The sequence below is a fragment of the Orcinus orca genome, chromosome 16, assembly GCF_937001465.1.
Source record: "Orcinus orca chromosome 16, mOrcOrc1.1, whole genome shotgun sequence".
Classification (NCBI taxonomy): domain Eukaryota; kingdom Metazoa; phylum Chordata; class Mammalia; order Artiodactyla; family Delphinidae; genus Orcinus; species Orcinus orca.
The window spans coordinates 2,206,965-2,225,060 of record NC_064574.1 but is presented as its reverse complement, the minus strand read 5'-3'; the positions used below and the strand labels follow the sequence as shown (position 1 = coordinate 2,225,060).

The following is an 18,096-nucleotide window of genomic DNA, read 5'->3' as shown; positions in this document are numbered from 1 at the left end:
GGCCTCTCACTGTTGTGGACCCCGTGCTGCGGTGCACAGGCTCCGGATGTGCAGGCCCAGCGGCCATGGCTCACGGGCCCAGCCGCTCCATGACATGTGGGATCCTCCCGGACCGGGGCACGAACCCACATCCCCTGCACCGGCAGGCGGACCCCCAACCACTGCGCCACCAGGGAAGCCCCAGAGACAATCTCTTGATGACCAGGCCTAGCTGGGCTGACCCACACACTGACACAGACAGGCAGGCCAGCTGTGCAGACCCCCAAATGAGACAGACTGGCACCTGGGACCCTTTGCTGCAGGGCTTGCACCTGGACAAACGTCTCCTTGAGCTACACAACATTGTACAAAAAAACTGTATGGGATGAAAAATAGCAGCATAATGCACACTGGAGGCAAACTATGGACAGAAAGATACAAAAAGACCAAAAACCCAGCTGCCACTTTTAAAGAGCTGGGAGCAAGAACAGGGTACATGGAGCAAAAGCAGGGTCCTGCGCATGCGCCCTGCACACCCCACCACCTAAGGGGTGGGCAGACCACCTAAGCCACCCATCTGGCCCGAGCCCTGGACCTGCCCCTATCCTCACCCCATATAAGAAACCAGCTCGACTCCCCTGGGGAGCTAGCAAGGGAACCTGTTACTTGTTTCCGCTCCCCCCTGCTGCAGCAGGAGCCCCGATAAAGCCTTGCCTGAATTTCTTGTCTGGCTTCTTATCAATTTCTACTGATTAGGGAAGGCCAAGAACCCTGGTCCGTATCACAACCACAAACATAAACACGTAATGTCTGTGCACGTGCTGGGGGTCCTGGAAAAACACACATCTCTCACGGCTGGCATGAACATGGAGTGTGACCTTCCTACAGGGCGCTGGCCTCGGTGACTCACTCCTGATGCCCAGCTGCTGGCGCCCAGCGGAAGCAACAGCAGACACACTGCCCGCAAGAACACTGGTTTCCGGGTACGAGGGAACTGGCGGCCTCAGCCCCCACCAGGCCCAGATGTTAAACCCTCCCAGAGCCGCACAGAAGTTGGCAGTGACTCAAATGGGGCACCGTGTGGCCAAGCTGATGGGGAGCATTTGCACGTCACCACAGCGTGAGCAGACACAGTCCTGGGAAGTGAGCTGGGAGCCCAGACTGGGAGGATGGGGAGGGCGTGTCAAGCAAAGGGGCATTTGGACTTCGGAGACTCCACGGCCAGGCTCAGCCCGGGCAGCAGGCGGAGGCCAAGTGCGCAGGGTCTGGAGTCCACCCACGAGGGGCCTTCCCTCTCCTCCGCGAGATGAAGCCCAGGAGGATGTTTTAGTCGAGGCTGCAGGGCACGCCCCCAGGAACGCAGGGCGGGGGACCCTGGGAAGCCAGCTCTGCAGCCTGGAGTTTTCCTATTTTCTTCCTTAACGGACCCTTAGCACCAGGAGAGACTGCTCCGTGGAGGATGGAGTGGGCGTGATGTGGGGGGAGGGGTCCTGGGCAGGGGCCGGATGGTGCAGGGAAGGGCTGAGGGGGCTCGACCTGGTTCTGCCACGAGGCTTGGCCGAGCTCCTTCCCCGCTCAGGCACTGGTTTCCCGAGGGGTTGTCTTCCACGGCCTGGGAGGGCGCCCCCCACCCCAGCCCTGCCGCTCCTCCCTCAAAACCGCAGGGGCTCTCCCCACTCTTCGCTCTTAGAACCAACGGCGCCCCTCCTGCGTCCACGTTCATGATGCCCGGCTTGTCTCCGGAGAAGCGCTTCGGTCCGCAGCTCTCACGTGCCCGTTCCAGGGCCCCCGGCCCCCGCCCTCGCCCCCCGGGTCCGCAGGTCCTGACCGAGCGGCCGCGGGCACCGGGCGGTCCCGGCGACGGGAAGCGCCCGCCCTGGGCGCAGCCCACCGCTGCGGGGACCCGCCCGCGGGCGCCCTCGCGAGTCCGCGCCGGCCACCCGCCCAGCACGGCGACTCGCCCTCGAGGCGCGGCCGCGGCCACCTTGCGGTCGCCAGACACCAGGAGGCTCTCACCCGCCGGAAGCAGAAGTGCGTCAGAGCGGCCGGCCTTGCTCTCTGCGTAGAGTCGCGGGGGCGTGCGGGACCCGGAAGTACTCGCCAAGGCCCCGCCCCACCCGCTAATAGCACTGCCGGGGGAGAAGGCCCTTCCTCTCTGCGCTCGCGTTCGTTGTGGTGCCACCAGGTAGGTCTCGCGGCCGCGGTCGGGGTCGGGGCCGGGGCCCGGGCTGGGTGGCGGCGCGGGGGCCTGGGGCGGGGCGGGGCGGGGCGGGGACGGACTCGGGCGTGCGTGGGTCGGGGCCTGGGCGGGGTGGCGGCCCGGAGCCCGGGTCGGGGCGGGGACGGACCCGAGCGCGCGGACACGGCCCGTCCTCACGGCGCTGCTGGGGGCTCCACAGACGCTCCCTCAACATGCAGAACGACGCCGGCGAGTTCGTGGACCTGTACGTGCCGCGGAAATGGTGAGCATCCTCCGCCCCGGTCCCTGCATCCCCCGCCGCCGCCACCGGCCGCCGAGCCCTCTCTCTGCCCCTCGCTCGCCGAGCCCCGTCCCCGCTCACTGCGCTCCCCCCGCAGCTCTGCCAGCAACCGCATCATAGGCGCCAAGGACCACGCGTCCATCCAGATGAACGTGGCCGAGGTGAGCCGGGCGGCGGGACGGCTTGTCCCCTGGGGAGGGGCGAGGTCTGGGCGGGCCTCACGTCGATTCCCAAACCCCAGGTTTAGACCCGAAGGCGTTTGGGTGCACCTCTTTGTGACCCCCATTCTTGATTCTCAATTCATAGGTTGACAAGGTGACAGGCAGGTTCAACGGCCAGTTTAAAACCTATGCCATCTGCGGGGCCATTCGCAGGATGGTGAGTGTTCCCCGGCCTCGCTCAGCGGGCCTTTGAACCGGAATGGCATCTCCCTCCCTGTTCCCACCCTGAGCAGGTTCGTTGGCAGAAGAGACTGCAGCCTGCTGCACTGGACTGTGCTGGCTGCCAGCCCCTTCCTGGGGGTGGAAAAGGGTGCTCGGGGGCCCAAGAAAGGGCCCCCTGAGAAAACAGGCAGGCGATGACCTTGGAGCTTCCCAGTTATCACAGCTCCTTCCAGCCCCAGGGGTCTGACCCCTGTACCGTCAGGGGTCTGCCTGATGCTAGCGTGTCTACCCTTGGTCGGTTTGGACGGCAGTGTGGCTGGACCTCTGGCCAGCAGGGCGCCTGGTCCCAATGTGCGTTCTCCCCTAGGGCGAGTCAGATGACTCCATTCTCCGACTGGCCAAGGCTGACGGCATTGTCTCAAAGTAAGAGGACTGGGGTTTGGGCACAGAGGCCCAGGATGTCTTTGGAGACTAGGTTTTAAAGTTCTTCCTTTTGTTCCAGGAACTTCTGACTGGAGAGGATCCTGGCTGTGGAACGTGTGTTATAAATAAAGAGTGAAAACCTATCTGTTGTTTCACTTCTGTGCTTCGGGTGGGGGGAGGGAGGGTTCCTCTGTGCTCTGGAGGGTCGGGGCTGGCGTTTTGCTGTGATTGGAAGGGGCTGGCCGGCTGAAGGGCAGCCTATGACACGTTGCAAAACCAAATTTTACTTAAAGCACAAATACATTACTTTTTGCAAACAGATCCATGACACTTGACTAGACAGTGAGGTCAGATGGCCACTTAAGCGCTCATTTAAGTCCACAGCGCCTCCTAGGCACTGAGGGCGTGGCCCCAGGCCCTCGGATACAGATGTCTGGGCTGGTTCTAGGCGGTGACATTTTAGGCTGGAGTTTAATGCCTTAAATACTGGCTTCATTTGAGTACCACACAGTGGCAGCTGTTGACATTAAAAAGGACGCAATGCACTAAAGGGAAGGTTACAGGCGCGTTTGGTGAATGACTAATTCTCACTACATGAACAGGTAAAGTTTCTGTATCAGCCATTCTAACATTTGTATAGACATTTCCAGGAAGATGTGTTCCTCAAGGCTGAATTGTAAACCAGGACATACATTTTGTAAGTCGGTCCCCTGCAGTGCCTGTAACAGGAGTGTCCTTGAGACGCTGTGTTGGCTGGACAGGTCACTTGCAGAAGGGTTGCCTGGGGCCTAGCAGCTTCATCCTTCCAGCCCTCCTTGGTGCACGTCAGGTGTGGGAGCCATCTTGGGGAAGACGGGGAAGAGGCACTCCTCAATAAATAAGGTCAGGATACAGACTGGGGCTTCACGCTCCGTCCTGCAGTTGTCCCCCTCTCCTCCCTTAGCCCAAGCGGCTGACTGAGGAAGCAGGAAGAGCAGCCAGCAGGACGGGAGCCGCCGTCCTGCACCCCTGCTGGGGTCTCAAGTTGCTGGTGGTTGAGCGCTCTGATGAGGGCTGGCCTCTGTTCTGCAAAAGCACCGGTGCACACGCGTAGGATGCAGGGTGGGGCTGTCCCGGAGCCCCTCCAGTGACAAGCTTATGGGACAGCAGTAGGGAAGCAGCTTAATGGCCCAGCCAACACGGTCCTTTCTGAGAGCAGCTGACCCGTGAAGGAGAAGCTCCAGCCCGCGGTCTTCAGTGTTTCTGGTGGGGCAGCAAGTGGATGAACTGGGCCATGTGTAGCGTAGAGAAGCTGGCGTGCCGGGCACACACCTGCCCAGAAGGACAACAACCGGCCTTTGGGGTCGGCTTGGTGTGGCGGCTCCTCTGGCCCAGGCGGCTCCCACTTCCTGCCGGGAGGAAGAACGCTGGCCCGACCCTTGCGGGGAGGCAGGGCTGTGAAGGGGTCAGTCTCCTCCCCGCTGGAGGCTCAGGTGTGGTTCAAGTCACAACTTCAGCAGACGCCGTTTAACCGGCTTCTGTTCCCTCAGGAAAAAAGACCCAAAGAACCAAATCCTACACGACAGTAAACACGGTTTCTCCACAATATTGCGTAGGAAGATCAAGAGCCAGCAATTCAGTCATCCTGAAGGTCCCCAGTGTCGTGGGCAAGGGGCGGTCTTCCCGGTGAGACGGATCCTTGCGTGGGGTGGGCTAGTTCTGTGCCCAGAGGCCTGCTGGGGTGTGTGACCCCCAACAGGGCATCGGGACTTCACAGTGATGTGATCCTTGGAAGAACAGAAGTCTGAGAGTAAAAAAATGAGACTAAAACCAACCAGGGGTCTGCTATCCTTGGCTTCGGCTGACGCCAGAGCTGTGTACGTGGATGTGGGTAGGTGGGTGCACACCCCCCGAGGGGGCTGTGCTGGGCTGGGAAGGAGCCGGGCCGAGGGGGGAGTGGGGATTCCACAGTGCGGTCTCCACGTCCGAAAACCCCAAACAGCCGAGATTAATGCCCCAACAGGTTAACGCCGGCAATCCAGCGCGTGCAGTGAGGTCTGGAGACCCAGATCTCCACGAGACACTAGTGCAGTGGCTACGATGGTAGCAGAAGGCTGGGTGATGCAAAGAGGAGAAAAGCTGTGAAGTCAGGATCCACCACCGCGCAGCATTAAGTCCTGGTGCCAGACCAGGCACGGGAAAAAAAGAAACAACAAAGCCCCACATTTTGTTCACGGAGGAACGCAGCAGGGCTCTCCGAAATACCGTGGTGGTGTGGTGTGCTTTGGAATGGAAGCCATGTCCCTCCAGGGAAGCCAGGGCGTGGGGGAGCGGTGGCACCAGCCGGCGAGGGCCGCGCGTCCACACCCAGTGCCTGGAAATGCGCCCGCCGGCCCACGACGTGCCAGGAGCGCCCACAGGGGCCGGGCCACGCTAGAACTGCTGCGTGAGGCGTCGGTAATGAGGTAACACCTGGTTCTCGGGAAGGTAGAGAGCAAGTTCCAGGGCCACGAGCACCGTGAACTCAAACCCAATCAGATCCCGTCTGTTGAACCGAAACTTTTCTTCTAACTTCTGTGTTGAAGAAGAGAGAGGGGTTGAGCTGCGGCCCCTCCTCCGGTTCCCGGCCAGGCGGCCAGGTGGCTGGGTCTGGGCGTGGGGGGTGGTGCTGCCTCCCGCAGCCGGGAGCGGGGGGATAGGGACGTGCATACTCACATCGATGAGCTGCTTCACGTCGTTCTTGCGGAGGTCGCTGCTGATCTTGGCGGCCAGCAGCACGCAGGCGCCCGCACACAGCTTGCGGTTCTGCTTGTTGACCTTGCCCTGCAGGATCAGCTTCTCGAAGTACACATAGGCCATGGACACCGTCACGGGCTCCAGACCGCTCTCCTCAGACAGGTTCCACATCTCGCGTTTCAAACTGCGGGTTTACACGGGAGCCAAGGGCTTTGGGGCCAGGAAGCACCCACGTCCCTGCTTGAGGGGTGTGCCTTTGGGCCACCAGAAAAGCGCCATTTCCTCCCAGAGGCTGTGGCCCGGCGCTAGGGCCCACGTCTTGGTGGGCGGGCAGCAGGCTGGTCTTGGTCTCCACTTGGCCCTCGGCTGGGACCGCGGCACCCAACTGTCCTCAAGGGGACCCCCCGGAGGACAGAGTCCCCGTGCTCCTGTGGCAGTGAGGGGGCCGTGTGGGGAGGGAAGGTCAGTGCAAAGGCCCTGAGGTGCGGCCGTGCTGAGGCAGAGTCTGGACCTCTGGCTGTGGGGCCTCAACCTCGTCATCTATCAAGTGGGGACGGTCACAGGGCCCGGCTCAGGGGCTGTGGGCACCAGTGAGGAGGAGCCCTGCAGGTGTGGGCGGGTATGAGAAGCACCGAGGGCACCTGACCAAGGAGGCGGCAGGGGAGCTGCTGGCACTGGCCTGGCTGGATGGCGGGAGGGGCTGAGGAGGGGCGCGTCCCTCTCTCAAGCTCAGGGATCTGCGTGGACCCGGCCTGGCGGCAGCGGGCTTGGGGACGCCCGCCTCGGCCCTCCTCACCTCCTGATTTTGCTCAGCGTCAGCTTGATGTGCGGGAACTTCTCCCGGAAGGTCTCGTTCATGTCCTTCTTGAGGTCGGAGGGCTTCACGTACTCTATCACTGTGGTCTGCGACGGATAAGGACCGTCCCCATGCAGCCCCAGGGGCGTCTGCACGCCACCTGGGCCTGGAACCGTGAGGCCCCGGGCCCGCGAGAACAATGCCAAGACGTGGGGGAGGCTGGGCCCAGGGCGCGTAGCTGCCCCCGCCCCCGGTGCCGGCCCACAGCCCAGCCCTGGGCGGCGCCCCTACCATGTAGGACGCGAAGATGAGGACGCGCTTGTGCTTGCCGCAGGGCCACTGAGGGTCATCCAGGAGGTCGGGGTTGTACTCCAGGGCATCCCCCGCGTCGGCCCCTGCGAGCAGAGGGCAGCCCTGACCCACCACAAGCCCCGGTGAGTGGCTTGGCCAACCCCAGCCTAGTGCCAGGCAGCAGCTGTGCTGAGGGCGTCATCGTGGGACAAGGAGAGTGGGGTCAGGGGCTCCAGGTGTGGTCCCCCTCCTCGGGGGCCGGGGTCGGGGAGGACGTCCTGATGAGGAGGGGCCCCCGCCCAGAGCCATCGGTGGGTGCAGGTTCTCTGCGGCTGGGCTCAGGGGCAGCACAGGGCGTGCACTCTGGGGCCCCCCTCCTGAGAGGCTGCGGCGGACCCGCTCCCCAGGCTTGGGCTGAGGACTGTGGGCTTGGATGGGATGCACTGGGCCACCTGCCCTGCTCCCGGTCAGGGCCCTTGGGCTACCTAGTTCCGAGCCAGCTGGCGCTGCCCTGGGTGGGATGGGTTTGCATCTGGGCCCCAGCAGAGCGCGGGGGGCACTGGGCCGGGGCTGAGGTGGCGGGCCATGGCTGTCCGGCTTGAGCGTGACCAGGGCGTTGGTGGGGTACAGGAACTTGGCGTAAGACACAACCTGGCAGGCAGTGCATCGGGCTTAGCCCCGCCACCCCGTCCAGGACCAGAGGTCCAGCCAGGTCCCTCCTGACCGCTGCAGCTCCCGCCGCCCAGGGCTGACGCTGCTCCCCGCTTGCAGGTTCCAGAACGCCCCACCCCTCATCTGGGATCTGCAGCCGGAGATCCTCTTCCTGCCTTCCCTGCCTCGGGGGCCCCGACCTCCCATCGTCACCAGGCCCCCACGAGGCGACCGGCCTGTTTGGGCGTCTGCTCCTACCTTTCCATCCGCCCCCAGCTCGACGCCTTCCAACTGGAAAACCATCTCGGAAGACACGGAAACGCCGCCGGACGGATGCCTCTGCTTCTGGCTGTCCACCCTCAGGTCACTGCAACGCACGGGACGGGACAGAGCTGCCGGCCCTGCCCCCGACCTTGCGCAGGCGGGAGCTGAGCCCCAGGGGCCCACAGCGCCCCACCTCCACACCCTCGAGGCCCTGTAGCAGCCTCAGCAGGGGTCACGAGGACTCCCGCTATGAGAGCCGTCTCTGTCTCAGCTCCTTCCTGGTCCCAGGCCCTTCCTGTTCAATCTCCCTGCTGGTGGGCCGGCCTCGGCTTCACCTCAAGTCACTTCTCAGGGGTGCGCCCTCCACCTGCAGCCACACCCTCGGGCACACAGGTCCCGATGCGCCGTCCCCACCCTGACAGCCATCTCCCTCTTCCCGGGGCTATGCGCTGGGCACAGCTGCCTGGCCTGGGCACGGGATGCACAGCAGTGTCCCGCCAGGAGGAACATCCCAGGCACCGACGTTTAGCAGCTCAAACGGAATAACGGTGCGGACGCGCCCCTCCCCGAGGACCAGGACCCAAACGGCCTTCGAGCTCTCAAGCAGCTTCGGCAGAAGCTGGTCTGCTGGCCCCGTGTGAGGCTGCGATGGTGTGGAGCTCCTGGCCGGTGGGGACCAGCCGCTCACCTGACACGCAGGCCTTCTCCATAGGGCAGGACCGAGAAAGCCGCACACAGGGACCGTTTGGCGCAGATGAGCACGATCCTGCGGGAAGGATGGGGTCAGGGCAGGGCGGCAGGCGTTTCCCTTCCTGCCTAGACTCAGATGGGAACTGCCCCAGGCATCGGGGGACGCCCGGGATGGCGGTTCATACGAGAGAGGCCAGGCTGTGCAGACACCAGAGGCAGAGGCGCGTGCCCAAGGACGGCTGGTCAGGGAAGCCCATCCTCGGGCATCCCAGCAGGGCAGGGGCCTCACGGCATCAGAAAGCGCCCAGTTCCATGTTCCGAGACAAAGTGGCCCGAGAGGGGCCGCTGCGTGGGGCGCACAGCAGGGAGGATGGCCTTTCCTTCCTCTGGGCATGGCTCTGCCCAGCCCGGCCCCAGTTCAGCAGGGAGGACGACGGTGGAAGACCCCCTTCCCTGGCTGGAACCCTGGGCACCAAGGGTCCACTGAAGCCAGCCCGGCGCTCAGTCTGCCGGGGGCCTGCTCCTGGGCCAAGCCTGTCATGCTGGGGACCACACTGGGGTTCCAGGACTGTCCGAGCTACAGCCGCCGCAGGGAAGACGCAGCACTGCCCGACCAGGGCTGCCTGGTAGGTGCCTGGGCACGGCCTCCAGCAGGAAGGGGAACGGTCTGGAGACGCTTTGGGTCAGGACGATGGCCTCAAGGCCAGGAGGGCAGAGCGTGAGGGACACGGGGCACGAGGGACGGGGCTTCTACAGATGCAGGGCCTCGGAGGGCTGTGCTGGGCACTGGCTATCACTCTGCAGCCCTGTTCAGGGAAGCCAGATGCCCTCTGTGTTCCCTTCTCCCCCAGACAGCCCACCACTCTGCCTGTTCCCACTGTGTTTCCAGCATCCCTGTGTTTTAGACTTCTACTCAAGGCTGCGGTGGCCGGGTGGCTCCTCGCCCGGATGTGCTGAGGACCCCAGCGTTTGGTGAATACGGAGGGAAGAGGGTGGGATGGGGAGAGGGTCCACTTCTGAAGGGACATGGGCTGGGCTGTGTGGGCGAGCAATTCCTTAGCGCGCTGAAGGAAGAAATGGCTGCTGACAAGGGCAGGACCCCGGACCCCACCGGGCACGAGGGAGGACCCGCTGGGCAGCCACAGGGCGGGGCTGGGCTGGCACACGCTGGTACCTGCTGTTCTTGGTGTCGTACTGCCTCATGTTCTTGATGAAGTGCGTCTTCTTCAGGCCTTTGTGTCTTGGGGATCCAGATGTATGTTTGGTTCTGCAGGTGAAAAGGAGGTCACTCTTCCCCTCCTGGGAGCCTGTCTGGCCCCAGGAGAAAGGACGGGGGTGCAAGCGGCAGGAGGGGCTCCTTACCTTTGAAGCGAGGCACATCCCACCGTGTCTTCCAGAAACTCGAGCGAGCAGCGCTGGGAGCCTACGCGCCTTCTGTAAAGAGGACACGGCAGGGCCTCAGGGTACCGTCCAGAGGCTGCCTCCTGCGCCCTCCTCCCAGAGGCCCAGCCTGCGTCTCAGGCCCCGACGGGGCCCCCAGGCCATGGGCCAGAAGCAGGTCTGCGGTGAGGCCTGAGTGTTGGGCAGGGCCACCCAAGGCCACAAGAACCTGAGGGGGACATGGCACCGGGAGGGATGGCTGGCCGGGCCCTGGTCTGCCCACTGCCTCTCGGAGCTCAGCCAGGGGTCCCGGGAAGGGGGCATGGTGGGGCTGCACAGGGTCCCGCGGTGGCTCTGCCACGTCCTGCCGACCCTCTCCCGCCCACCTCAGCGTGTAGTGCTGCCCCGGCCCAGGGCACCTAGAAGCCTCTCCCCCTCGGCTGGGCCGCCCTCCCTGCACCAGCCCCTGCCCCCGGCCTCAGGGCCCTGGCAGGGGCTGTTCCCTCGGTCTGGAACCTTCTTTCTCCAGATCTTCCCGTGGCTATGTCCCCCTTGACTTGAGGCTCAGTTCACACGTGGCCCTCCCCCTCCCCAGGGCAGCAGCGGTCCTGGTATGCACGTCAGGGAGGTGTCTGCTTGGGCCTGTCGCCGGAAGCACAGTGGGCGTGCTGAGCTTGCGGTGCTCCCCCACCCTTGCCTCCTGCCTCTCAGCTCACCCCTGGGAGCATAAAGGAGCCAGAAACCCATCAACCCGCAGCCCCACCTCAGCATCGTCCAGGCCTGGCGGCCAGAACTCTTCCCAGACCAAAGCCCTGCCCAGGGACAGGGAGGAAAGCGCTTCTATTAGACCCACACAGAGGGGAGTCTGAACCCAGACGTGTGGCTGCGTGGTCAGGAGGCCCCCTGGGCTGGGGAGATGGCCTCAGTGACTCCTCGGGAGGGGACACAAATGGCCGTAGGTCAGGCCTGAGGCTGAAGGCCAGAGACCCCCAGACGTGCTGGGTGGTCGGGGAGGAGTGTGTCCCGGTGACCACAAAAGGGAACCAAAGACCAGCTGCCCGATGACAGTCGGGGGCTGCCCCCAGCCCTCTGAGGTGCTGACGGTGCTGGGGTTGTCCCAGAGACAAACCGGGTGTTTGGTCTGGTTTAAAACCATCCCAGGAGGCGGCCTTACCAGCACACAGGGAGCTCGGGAGGGCAGCCTCCCACCTGGCACTGGGCCCAGAAACCCTGCACAGGCTGCACCCTCAGGTCAAGGTCACACACCCAGGTTCCTGCCACCAAGGCCACCAGCAGGGACCGCTCAGGACAAAGCCAAGAAGCCGGGCTCTGCTGCCCCACTCCTCCTGGGCTCAGGTCACCGTGGTTTACGAGATGGAGGAACACGGTCTCACACTCAGCCTGGGCCGGGCAGGTGCCCAGGGCCCAGGTGTCAACGGCAGCCGTTCCCTGAGGCTGAGCCTCGCTGCGGAGCCGCTCCCGGAAGCTGCAGCCTGCCCTGCTGCCGCCTCCCTTGCAGCATCTCACGGGACCCTCCCCCTGGCAGGACCCCTGGCGTCCAGACGACGCCTGGCACGGTCAGGCCATCTCTCCCGGGTCAGGCCAGGTGGGAAGGCGGCAGCAGGAGGGGCACGTCAGGCAGACACCCAGCACCCAAGGAGGCCTGCGGTAGGGACTGGTGAGCACTGGCCCCACGGTGGGCGATGAGGCAGGCCCTGCCCTGAGAGGGCGCCCCACTGCAGGTGGACGTGCAGGACCCGTGCCGGGAAGCGAAGCCAGCCTGGTGGAGACGGGAACGCCCCACACAGGTGTGCGTGTCCTGCCCCGCGGGGCTGGGCTCAGAGGTCCCGGGCAGCAGTCCCGCGTGGCTTTCTCAGGCTTGCTTCCTCAGGTAATTTCCCAGGTGAGGCCCGATGGCTCCTGCACGCCTGGGACCTCGCTTACAGGGCCCAGAGGCCAGCGGCAGTCTCCACGGAGGCAGCCAGCCCGGGGGCACAACCAGCACCCCCGCTCCCGGGCTGCCTGAGCTCTGGCCCAGCGCGCTCCAGGAGACCTCTCTCACCCCACCGAGCGGCAACACCTGATCCCAGCTGGTTTCGTGCATCTCTATCTTTGTGGTTTTCTTCTAGATTTTCTTCTCTGTAAGCATTTTATACGTAAACTCAATCCTCACAGCCCTCAGCGTACAGGTGGTGAAAATGAGGCACAGAGCTGGCGGGAGTTAGGGGCTGGGAGCTGCGCCCTGCCCCCCGGCGCTGCCTCTGCCCCTGGATTCTGCCACCGCCCCCGTGCCGCCCTCCCGACCGCGTTGGGGGAGCTGGAATCAAGGCTGCTGCGTGCTCTCAGGGCTCCTTTCCTGAACTCGGCCTGTGTCCGCGTGATGCTATTTGGGTTTGGGTCCAGAGACAGGGACGACGCTGACGAGGGTACCCTGAATCCTGAGCACAGACCAGGCTGGCCAAGTGAGGGGCTGTTGCTTTCGAGCCCCCCACTTCCCACCTCCCACCCCAGAGGAGCTGGCCCCGCGGCCCGAGGGAGGCTGAGAGCCCCGCTGGGATGGGGACCCTCCGGGGGCCGCCAGGCAGCCGCGGGCTCGCTCGTCCCAGGACGGGGACTGGCGCCCGGCCCCTTCCGTAGGCGGCGCCCTTTCCAAACCCACTGCTGGCCGGTCGACCAAGGAGGCAGCCTCTCAGGAGTCCCGAGGCGGGACCTCCACGGCCTCCCACGTGGCCCCGGGAGGACGGCACCCCTGAGCACTCGCCGCTCTGGAAACAGCTCAGAATCCCAACGCTGACCACACGCCGGCCCGGGCCTGTAGGCACGACAGGAACGTTCCAGCAGCTCTACCCGAAACGACCCCCACTGGGAGCAATCCCGCCGTGGACCCCATTGGGAGCAGGCCCCTGGAAGCGGTGTGTGCAGGGCCCGGCTGAGGACCTGAGCGGGGACAGGCGGTGCCGCGCCCCGGGTCCTGCTGGTCGGTGGTCAGGATGTGCGCGCCTCTCCCTGTACACCCGTTACTCTGTTTAAAAAGTGCTACAAACAAACTACAAAGAACAAAGTCTGGGCTCCTGCCGCCTCAGCTAACACCCTCCCACTCCCCGACGTGTGGGCAAATGCAAGTCCCAGGGAGCCAGGAGGCCCTCCCGGCTAAGCCGTCCAAGGCACACGGGATGGTGCCCCCCACATGGCGGCGACTGGCCCGAGGCCGCCTGCGCTGGACTCTGTAGGGAAGATGGGGTCGGGGGCACAGGGGACCACCCACTGGCTCACGTTCACAGCTGCCCCTTTACAAACCGGTGGCCCATACTCGCCTTCCCCCAGAGACAGGCAGGAAGAGAAATCGCCACTTTTTAGACGTTGTTTCCACTTAATAAACTCCTTCACTTTGTAACTGAAAAAACGGCCCAGCTGAGAAGAGAAGGGCTCCTGCCTAGTTGGGAGACCACTCAGTCCGAGCCAGGGGCCACGTGCAGGGGCTGCTGTGCGTGGGCTCAGCCGGTCTGAGAACGGGCAGGCCGCTGACAGGGGCCAGCACGACGACACTGAACCCTCCCCTGCCAGGAGAGTGTGGGCAGGGGTCCTGTCCGGCTGGCCCACCGCTTCACCCGGGCCTGAGCACGGGGCCTGGCACATCACAGGCCGTCGTGCATCCTTGTTGAGTGAGTGGGTCGCCCTAGGTACCCTGTCTCACCAAGTCCCTGCCAGCTTCCCCGGGTGACAGGACCCACATGTGGTCCTGGGCCGGCCTCCATCTCAGCAAGGCCTCTGGACCCCCTCTAGGCTCCAACCTCGGTGACCACTTCCAGCCGTCTTCCAGCTGGAGAGCAAGAAACCCCCAAATCAGTGATGTGAACAGACTGCCAGACACTCCACTGAAATCGCTTTAATTTGGACAGGTGCTCGGCAGCCTCCAGAGCGCTAGGCGGCTCCTGGCTAAGACGGCAGCTAAAATCCCAGGCCCTTCCTCGGGGCCAACCCTGCGCAAGCCCTTCAGAATCGCAAGGGTTTCTGCTCCCAGCTAACCCGGCCACGCCCCCGGCTCACCTTCCCCCGTGTTAGTGCCCTGGACTAACGACTAATGACGACTGCTGGGGGTTGAACAGTGTCCCCAAAATATGCGAAGTCTTCACCCCTGTCACCTGTGACTACGAGCACAGCTGCAATAGGGTCTTCACAGGTGTGACCAAGTTAAGGTGAAGCCCTTAGGCTGGGCCCTGACCCGATGACCAGCTGGGTCAGGGTGTCCTTACAAGCAGAGAGAAACGCCAGGTGAAGACAGAGACACCAAGGAGAAGCTGTGTGAGGACGGAGTCAGAGACTGCAGGGTTGTGGCCACAAGCCCAGGACATCTAGGGGACCCTTACCCCCGAGCCCTCCCAGGAGCAAGGCCCTGCCCACGCCCTGACTCAGGCTGTAACTTCCAGGACTGTGAGAGGAAACCCTGCTGCTGCCTGAAGCCTCCAAGCGCCCCCCGCCCCCGGAGAGAGGAGGGCCAACATGACAGAGGAGGGCGCAGTGGTCTGGTGGGGCAGGAAGAGGACCTGCAAGCCTGTGTCTGACCCATCCGGAGAAGCCCAGAAACCGGGTAAGCGCTAGGTGACCATGGTGTCGAAATAAAAGCAAAGTTCTAGGGAGGAAGGTAAGGATTCTGATGAGTCACTCACTGGCTTAGCAGCAACAGCCGCACCAGACTGTGCCCTGAGCATGAAACACAAACTCCCCACCGTGGGCTGAGCTGTGAGCACACCCTGGGCAACCGGGATGTAACACAAGTCCTCACTCCCCGGGCCGGGCCACCGTCACCCTCGCTGAGCCCTGGCCACCCAGCAGACCTCACAACAGCCCCTCCGGCAGGTAGTACCTAACACAAACCCATCTCACAGAGAAGCAAACTGAGGCTCAGAGAGGCTGTGCCACCTGCTCTGAGTCCCAGAGCTCCTGAGAGGTGGAGCTGGAATTCCAACCAGGTCTGTCCCCAAAGCCTGGGTCAGACCACCACACTCATGACACAGACTTTGGGAAAAGACCCTCAGGATTCTCTCCATTCCCCAGAACAACTTAGCCTCGAAGTCCACAGCCTACAGCTGGCAGCCCCCTTGCTACTCAGCAGCGACTACCTGCGGCCCTGCCTCTGGGCCCAGGGAGCACAGAGAGAAACGGACAGTGCCCACCCCGGGAGCCTGCCATCTGTCAGGGAAGGGTCAGTGACTCTCAGACCCAAGGGCTGGGCCCTGTGCTCAGCAGCAGAAACCGAGGAGGGGCAGAGTCTGGGGGGGCAGGTGCGGCCCTGCGACATCTGAACGGGGATTTGAAGGCCAAGTGGGAGGGAGGGGCAGGAGAGGGCTCCTTGCACAGGCCAGGCCAGGGGAGGAGGGACACAGGGACCGTGGAGGGTGCAGCGGGAACACCGAAGGGCGCCTGACTTGTGCCACATCCCAGCCTGTTCTGTGTCCCCAGAGCTTGGGCCCCTCACACGCTCTTCAGAAGCAGCACAAGCACCATCAAGCCCCATCGCCAGGCAGGGCTCCTGGCTACAGGCGCTTCATCGCGTCCCCGCATTCGAAGGGCTTCGCGGGCCAGGCTGCTGGCCTGTCGGTTCACAGCGAGGGCCTGGCCCCCGACCAGGGCGCCTGAACTGTTTGCTGAATGACACACGGCCTGCCCAGCACCACACACAGGGCTGCGGGACCGGGAGAGGAGGGCACAGCGCAGGCCTGGCCGTAGGTGAGCGGGACCCTCGAGGCCTCACACAGTGGACGTCCCTGCCACTCTGCCCTGGCGTGCGGAGTGACTCGAATGGGACCTGGCGTGAAGGGAGGACTGTCCTCGGGCTGATGGCTGCCAGGAGACAGGACCACTCCGTTGGAGAGTCTGCCGGCTGAGGAAAGCAGGCTTTGGGGCAGGGGGCACAGACTAGAGGGGCAGAGCTCAGGGGTGGGGGTGGCCCTGAGATGGGCTGAGGCGTTCCTAGAAATGAAATCAGGGCAGGGGGAGTGCCTGCGATCTGGGATGTGACAGGCCCGGGGGCCCTGAGCTCAGAGTGGACAAAGGAGGCAGGGGTAATGGGGGGCCTCCAGTGACCAGTAGCTGTGGGATGGGGGGCTGGGAGGTCTGGCCTGGTGTGGGAGACTCTGGGGCTAGATGTCACAGTACAGGGAAGATCCCTGGCCCACGTGGAGGGGGTCACCCAGTTTAGAGAACGAAGGGGAACCCAGAGGGGGTGTTTGTGAGTCCCTGTGCCAGCAGGACTGGTAACAGTGGGCTGGGGAGGGGGGTGTGTCTGGAGCTGACAGGGCTCTGTGTCTGGGGGCTGATAAGGGCTGAGGGAACCCCAGACTCATGTTCAGGGGACTGACAAGATTGAGAGGACCCTGACCCCGTATTCAGGGGTGGCAGAAGTAAGGGGACCATGACCCTTGAGTCTGGGGACTCACGGGGCCCGAGGAGACCCTAACATCCGTGTCCAGGGAGTTGACAGCTTGCAGATGACTCCCGACTCTGACATCTTAGGATGGTGGGGCCCAGTCAAGACTCCCTTCTGGGGCTGGCAAGGCGCAGGACACCCCAACCCTCTGTCCCTCACTGACAGGGCCCAGGACACCCCAACTGGTGTCTGGGGCTCACAGGGGATCAGGGTCACCTCCCGGTCTCCAAGTCCTACGCTGACAGGTCACTCAAACCCTGTGGCACGAGCTGACCCTGATCTTCTGTAGGTCACCTCAACCCCACATTATGAGCTGAGCCAGCTCAGGGCCACCTGCCACCCTGCTCACTGTGCTGATGGCCCCCAGGTCACCCCGACCCTGTGTCCCGGGCTGTCAGGCCCCCAGGCCACCTCAACTCCTTGCCTGGGCGACTCCACTGCCTCCAACCCTGAGCCCTGGGTGACTCCGCCAGGTGACCCCGACCCCCGCGGTGACCCAGCCCCAGGCCACCCCGCCGCCCCCCAGGCCCCAGGTGACCCGGGCCACACTCACCTCTGGCGCTGCCCGTCCAAACCCAGGCTCAGGCCGAGGCCCAAGCCGGCGGGCGCGGGCGCGGGGCTGAGCAGGCCCTGGGGCGCCGAGGCCCGGCCCGCGGGTCCCGGCAGGGGCAGGCCGGCGGGGGGCGCGGGCGGCGGCGGCGGCGGTGGCGGCGGCGGCGCGGGCGGCTCGCGGGCCTCGGTGGGCGGCGGCGGCGGCGGGGGCTTCTCGCCGCCCGGGCCCAGGCTCGGGGGCCGCCCGTCCAGGGAGATGTTGTTGAGAAAGAAGAGCGCGGCCTGGCGGCGCCGCGAATCCCCTCGCCGCCGCAGCGCCTGCGGCGCGGCCCGGGCGGCGGGGCCGGGGGACTGGTCTGAAGACCCACCCGCCGCAGCCGCGGCCATCCTCCGACTGAGCCCGCCGCCCGCCCGCCACCGCCCTCCAGCTCGCGCATGCGCCCGCGCCCGCCGCCCATTGGCCGGGGCGCACCCGTATGCAAATATATCGCCGTCACGCCCGCCCATTGGCCAGCGCGGGGCGGGGGGCGGGGAGCGACTCCCTTGGGTCCTAGAGCGGGTTCCGAGGCGGCCAAGGGGGAGCCGGGAGAAGCCCCGAGGCCTGGCTCTGGGTGAGCGGTGGAGGTGCCGCGGGTTCGAGTCCCTGACTCGGAAGTCGCGGCCCCGGGGCGCCAGTGCTCTGTTCCACTTGCTGGGCTGTGGCGTTCGTGGTCAGCGTTCTTAAAGCCTCGTCTTTAGGCTCCAGCGCACTTCCCCTCTTGGGGTGTGTGTCTTTGCGGGGGCGGGGGTCTGACGTGCGGGCGCTGGAGCTGTACCACCCGCCGGGAGCCCCAGGAATGGCCAGCGGTGCCCCCTGGCCTCCCCCAGTGACTGAAGACGACACCGCGAGTCCGAGGGGAGAAGGCACATGCCTGGGGTGGCAGGCAGGCGGGCGGTGCTGGGCCTTCAGCCCCAGACAGAGTCCTGCACGGCCGTCAGCAGCAAAGCGACCTTGAGTCTGGGGGGTGCCAGGTCTGTTTCCTCTTCTGTACCGGGACCCCCAACTTCAGAGCCGGTGGCTTCATG

The 18,096-nt window shown here is 64.6% G+C and overlaps 2 protein-coding genes across 4 annotated transcripts; one reads left to right on the top strand and one right to left on the bottom strand.

The window, feature by feature from the left end:
* The first annotated feature begins 2,071 nt into the window (after positions 1 to 2,071).
* Positions 2,072 to 3,408, top strand: RPS21 (ribosomal protein S21). The gene is made up of 6 exons (XM_004282336.4): positions 2,072 to 2,164; positions 2,379 to 2,441; positions 2,557 to 2,620; positions 2,766 to 2,837; positions 3,210 to 3,265; positions 3,345 to 3,408. Exons 2-6 carry the CDS (start codon positions 2,392 to 2,394, stop codon positions 3,352 to 3,354), a joined length of 252 nt encoding a protein of 83 aa, XP_004282384.2. The 5' UTR covers positions 2,072 to 2,164; positions 2,379 to 2,391; the 3' UTR covers positions 3,355 to 3,408.
* A 120-nt stretch (positions 3,409 to 3,528) lies between these two features.
* CABLES2 (Cdk5 and Abl enzyme substrate 2) lies at positions 3,529 to 17,553 on the bottom strand. Of its 3 annotated transcripts, none has more exons than XM_049699686.1 (10): positions 17,033 to 17,553; positions 10,035 to 10,106; positions 9,847 to 9,939; positions 8,671 to 8,748; positions 7,977 to 8,085; positions 7,553 to 7,718; positions 7,068 to 7,171; positions 6,777 to 6,883; positions 5,960 to 6,164; positions 3,529 to 5,818 (listed from the first exon to the last, which is right to left on the bottom strand). In XM_049699686.1, exons 1-10 carry the CDS (start codon positions 17,536 to 17,538, stop codon positions 5,678 to 5,680), a joined length of 1,581 nt encoding a protein of 526 aa, XP_049555643.1. In that variant the 5' UTR covers positions 17,539 to 17,553; the 3' UTR covers positions 3,529 to 5,677. The 3 variants fall into 3 exon arrangements, with proteins under 3 accessions (XP_049555643.1, XP_049555644.1, XP_049555646.1); XM_049699687.1 differs by having other exon boundaries at positions 7,553 to 7,664; XM_049699689.1 differs by lacking the exon at positions 7,553 to 7,718 and having other exon boundaries at positions 7,068 to 7,190.
* Positions 17,554 to 18,096: the final 543 nt, after the last annotated feature.

What these genes read in the sequence shown, in the direction of transcription:
- RPS21 (XM_004282336.4), top strand. Translation starts at nt 2,392, where the DNA reads ATGCAGAACGACGCCGGCGAGTTCGTGGACCTGTACGTGCCGCGGAAA. An exon ending in CTGTACGTGCCGCGGAAATG is followed by an intron (nt 2,442 to 2,556) that starts GTGAGCATCCTC and finishes CTCCCCCCGCAG; the next exon opens with CTCTGCCAGCAACCGCATCA. An exon ending in GCGGGGCCATTCGCAGGATG is followed by an intron (nt 2,838 to 3,209) that starts GTGAGTGTTCCC and finishes GTTCTCCCCTAG; the next exon opens with GGCGAGTCAGATGACTCCAT.
- CABLES2 (XM_049699686.1), bottom strand. Translation starts at nt 17,538, where the DNA reads ATGGGCGGGCGTGACGGCGATATATTTGCATACGGGTGCGCCCCGGCC. An exon ending in GGATGTGCCTCGCTTCAAAG is followed by an intron (nt 9,940 to 10,034) that starts GTAAGGAGCCCC and finishes TTTCACCTGCAG; the next exon opens with AACCAAACATACATCTGGAT. An exon ending in GGAGAAGGCCTGCGTGTCAG is followed by an intron (nt 8,086 to 8,670) that starts GTGAGCGGCTGG and finishes CGTGCGTTGCAG; the next exon opens with TGACCTGAGGGTGGACAGCC.